The sequence below is a fragment of the Frankliniella occidentalis genome, unplaced genomic scaffold (genome assembly GCF_000697945.3).
Source record: "Frankliniella occidentalis isolate FOCC.00 unplaced genomic scaffold, Focc_3.1 Scaffold303, whole genome shotgun sequence".
Classification (NCBI taxonomy): Eukaryota; Metazoa; Arthropoda; class Insecta; order Thysanoptera; family Thripidae; genus Frankliniella; species Frankliniella occidentalis.
Window position 1 is genome coordinate 131,735 of NW_026267428.1, and position 4,296 is coordinate 136,030.

Sequence of the window (4,296 nt, forward strand, 5' to 3'; positions counted from 1 at the left end):
ATGCACGAGTGCGGGCGGGTTGCCTACTCGCTCGGCTCGTAAGGCGCCGTGGACAGGGGCGATAGGCAAGCCTGCCCGCACTCGTGCATGCGGTACAGTATACCTACAGAAGTGCGCGGCGTGAATCGGCCACCTGGTACAGCATGCTGGCGTGCGGGCGGGTTGCATACTCACACGGGGCCATAAGGCGCTGTGGTGAGTGACGGTAGGCAAGCCCGCCCGCACACCTGCATGCGGTACAGTATAAGCAAAATATAGGAAGGGGTTTTATGGACCACCCTGTATTTGCATTTTTACGTGGTGATAATTTGTTAATTGTGTAGGTGGCGTGGACAACGACGCCAGGGATGACGCTCCTAAAAAAAAGTGCCGACCAGACGGCATATTTGGACACGACGGGAGACTTCATTCGCAATGCCCCACCCATCAAAGAAGGTGACCCAGAGCAGCCTGTGTTTTACGGAGCTCTGGTTGTCATGCCGGAGAAGGGTAAGGATAGTGCCCCTGTGTCCGAAATGATGACTTGCTCGCAAAAGACAACGGCATTTGAAATGTGGCTCCTCCAACTGCGGGACAGATCAAGCAATAGCCGATCTAGCGCAGGTCGGATCTTCAAAACTGTCGTGGTTGACGACTCCTGGTTAGTTAAACCGTATCGTAGTTGTGCTTAATCATATTTTTAAAATCTTCTGGCTTTAACGAGTTTGGGGTATTATTGCAGGGCGCTTCTTCACGCTGTCCTTTTACACTTCAACCGCGAGGATATCATTGCGTACCTGCACCGCTGTTACGATCTTGAGCAAAGCGAGGACGGCGTGGCAGACGATGGTCTCCTGAGGCGGACTGTCTTGCACATATGTGCCACCCATGCCATCCGCAGGGTGCGCAGCTTTGTGAATGAAAAGGGGGTGGCCAACCGCGGCAAGCGATTGGCAGAAAATGCATACCGGGCGTGGCTGCGCACCGACAGTCTGGCTGACGCTAAATTAGTAGTGTGGTATATGGCTGTTGTGTTCGGCTGTCCCCATGTTTCTAGCAAAGTGGAAAGGGCAGTGAGAAAACTGAAGAAGATACACCGGGAACATGTCATCCGCATCTGCACTGCGAAGGGTATTGCCATAGATGATAGAGATACTGATGAGATTGAGTTCGATGATGAATATGAGGAACCTATCCCTCAGGTAAAACCCACACTTGATGCTCATCAATGAATTATTCCACCTCTTACTGCAAAATTAAATAATGGCGGTTGAAACATTTTCCAGGATGCTTTGATCCAGCAAGAAGAAGATCGTGAGGCTACATCAATTTATGCGAGTAGTCCTTATTACATCTGCTTGCACGCGGTCATCGAGGAGGCCATCGCGGACGCAAGGAGTGGCGTTCAGCTTGGTTCAGAACAGCAGAATGAGTACTTCATCGAGGGCTTTCTCCACTACCTGGAAGTGCAACACCTCGCCTATGCGCCCTTGATGAACCGTACTTTTGTTAGGAAGGAGGTGAACGAGCACTCTCGCCTTCTTACAAACAATCCGGTCGAGAAATGGTTCGATACGGTAAGCACTGTTAATTACCTGACTAACTGTTTTTACCCGTGGAAGTTCTCAGGATCTAACGTATTCTATTCCTGTAGGTGAAGAACAAAATTTTCAACCGCGCCATTAATAATAGGCGTGCCAAGGTACTGAGTGTTTTGAAAATGCACTCTGCAGCACAAGTACTGAGGCTTGATTACAAACCGGCGAGAGCCCCCCGTCCAGGACGTCGCAATCCAACTGCACGTGAAATAATTAATTGGGTAAGCCAGCTTCGTTCCGTTTCAGTAATGTCACATCCAAACTGAAACCCGCACGTTTCGATTACTATGAATTCCGCATTGTCTCAGATCATTGACGTCTAGTATTTTGTTTCCATAGAGGCAAGGCCGAGGTTCCACACGGGGCGGAAGGGGTGGCCGGGCCGCAGGCGCCTCTACGAGCCGGGCCGGCGCATCTACGAGCCGGGCCGCAGGCGCCTCTACGAGCCGGGCCGGCGCCTCTACGAGCCGGGCCGCAGGCGCCTCTACGAGCCGGACCGGCGCATCTACGAGCCGGGCCGCAGGCGCCTCTACGAGCCGGGCCGGCGCCTCTACGAGCCGAGGCCGAGGGCGAAAGAGGAACCACGACGGCACTCTGTCGCAGTGCCTGCCCCCTGTGTTCGACCCATCGACCACATCTGACAATTGGGGTGGGTACCTTGAGGAGACACCCTTTGAAGCCGACCTCTGCGACAGTAGAGTGAGTATTTGGAAGAGAAAGCCGCCTGGGTGGTAGGCATTCTCTATGGCATACTCCCAATAGGGGTTGCCTATCCTCTGGGCGCGCGCAGCCGTCTCTGAGCTCTAAGTGACAGTAAACGTAAATAATAACATTATATATTTACCTTTCTTCTAACAGGCCTCAACTTCTGACCTGCTTGAGTCACCTAATGCAGACGATCTAATTAATGGTGCAGGAGATGAAAGTAATGACAATATTTCCTGAAGTGAATTTTAAATAAAGTCCGAACGGACTGAGGTATTTATCGAGAATGGGATTTAAAACACTTCCTTCTTCTTTTTTCAGGTGATGAAGCAGCTAGAGCAAGGATTGTAAGAGAACTGAATATGATATCCGCTGACAATCTTGTGACTCGTGAGGTAAGTCTACTTCAATGATTGCAACGTGCAATAAGTAAATTTGTAAATAAAAATATTTTCTTTTTTTTGATTCATAGGAACATATAAAACTACAGGAGCAGGCAGAGCGTCTGTTGGAAATCATGAAGAAAGAAGATTTCCAGACATTCTTGCATCTCCTCATGAAAGGAGAGATACGAAGTTGGCGCCATGACCACTACCTAAAAAATCCCCAAATTCCACCAGATATTGGCATGGGACCTTTTTCTACTCTACCCCACCTAGTAAGAATACATAATTTTTACTACTTTACTACCCATATTTCTCACGTATGAAATGTAACTGTTCCATTACTGGTTTAGAATTAACAAATCAATGATCTACTTTTAGCTGGATCAGGTCTTATCAATCATTGACATAAATAAAGATGAAGATTTAGACAATGATGACAGTGATGATAACTTGGATCCAATTGTGGCCACGTTAGGTAGCAGCGTTAATTACAAGACCGGTGTTTTACTACCAGAGGTACCTACACTACTTTGATTCAGGTGTAATTTACGCTAATTGCTAAAAGTACAGTACTGATGGAATTCTCCTTCCCACAGGCCATTATCTTTGCCATCGGACAGTCTGAGAACAAAGACTATGAGTCCGCAGAACAAGAATTCGAAAGAACCTCTAGATGTCTGGGAGTTGAAGGTGTTGAGAACTGGTGCTGAGAACAATGCAGAGGTTCTGGAGTCATTTTGAGTCATCTGCAGTTTTTAACTGCCATAGTGAGTAACTTTCTGGCAGAAAGGGACCCTCTGTGACAGCCAAAAACTGGACATGACTGCAAATGACTCCATAGTGACTTTTTTGTGTTTATTGTAATATTAATCTTGTATAAATTTGGTGTAAATATGTTGTATATAAAAAAAATATACCTTAGTAGGCTGTTATCTTCTTTTTAGATTTATGGTTGTGTTTTATTTGCTGTAAAATATGATATTTAATTGATTTGCTCCACATAAAGCTGTAAATATTTTAAATGTATGGGCATGATTGTACTCTATTTAACATTTAATTTGTTTCAATGGCTTTTGTGCTGATGACAGGATCAGCCCAAAACTATTAGACGTGAGTTAAGATAATTAGGGTACCATCGTCAAAAGGGTGCGAGAACAAGGAACTATGCAGTTATCCAATTTAAATGCTTATTCAATGTAATCCCAGGAGGCTTTATGATTTCTTATATAATAAATACTTGAGGCTCACTATGTATAAGTGTACTAACTGTTGAAATACCTGTGCACTGTGCATTTTGCTAATACATCATAATATTTTTAAATGATAAATGAACTTTGCATTGTAATATATTTCCTTACCTATGAATATGTGGGATGCTAAAACTATTCAGCAACAGACACAGAAAAAGGGCACTACAGATTATTTACCTATTACAGACAGTCCTATGAAAAGTATTGAAAATGCTGGAAAAATGAAAGTCATTTCAGTTTTCACCAATATTTCTAATAAACAAGGGCCAAAAAAAAGCAAAAACAAAAAAAGAAAAAACGAAAGTTGATAATAATGTGGACATCAGACGTCAGAAGCATTGAAAAATTATATTGGCCTGATCTAGTACACCATCTATC

The 4,296-nt window shown here is 45.0% G+C and overlaps 2 protein-coding genes across 2 annotated transcripts in view; both read left to right on the top strand.

Moving 5' to 3' along the window:
- The window catches only part of LOC127750980 (uncharacterized), a 31,118-nt gene extending 30,447 nt beyond the window's left edge, over positions 1-671 (top strand). Inside the window, exon 3 of the mRNA XM_052273808.1 lies at positions 324-671. Within this exon, the coding sequence (XP_052129768.1) occupies positions 324-671 (348 nt within the window). The remainder of the gene's footprint in view (positions 1-323) is intronic.
- Positions 672-722: 51 nt separating this feature from the next.
- On the top strand, positions 723-4,057 carry LOC113218299 (uncharacterized). The gene is made up of 9 exons (XM_052273804.1): positions 723-1,181; positions 1,266-1,556; positions 1,634-1,798; positions 1,917-2,276; positions 2,436-2,502; positions 2,604-2,677; positions 2,755-2,940; positions 3,047-3,184; positions 3,265-4,057. The coding sequence occupies exons 1-9, from the start codon at positions 1,002-1,004 to the stop codon at positions 3,376-3,378; spliced, it is 1,575 nt and encodes a 524-aa protein (XP_052129764.1). The 5' UTR covers positions 723-1,001; the 3' UTR covers positions 3,379-4,057.
- Positions 4,058-4,296: the final 239 nt, after the last annotated feature.

Coding starts and splice junctions, on each gene's coding strand:
- LOC113218299 (XM_052273804.1), top strand. CDS start 1,002: ATGGCTGTTGTGTTCGGCTGTCCCCATGTTTCTAGCAAAGTGGAAAGG. Junction 1,799..1,916: donor CACGTGAAATAATTAATTGG/GTAAGCCAGCTT, acceptor TTGTTTCCATAG/AGGCAAGGCCGAGGTTCCAC. Junction 3,185..3,264: donor CCGGTGTTTTACTACCAGAG/GTACCTACACTA, acceptor TCCTTCCCACAG/GCCATTATCTTTGCCATCGG.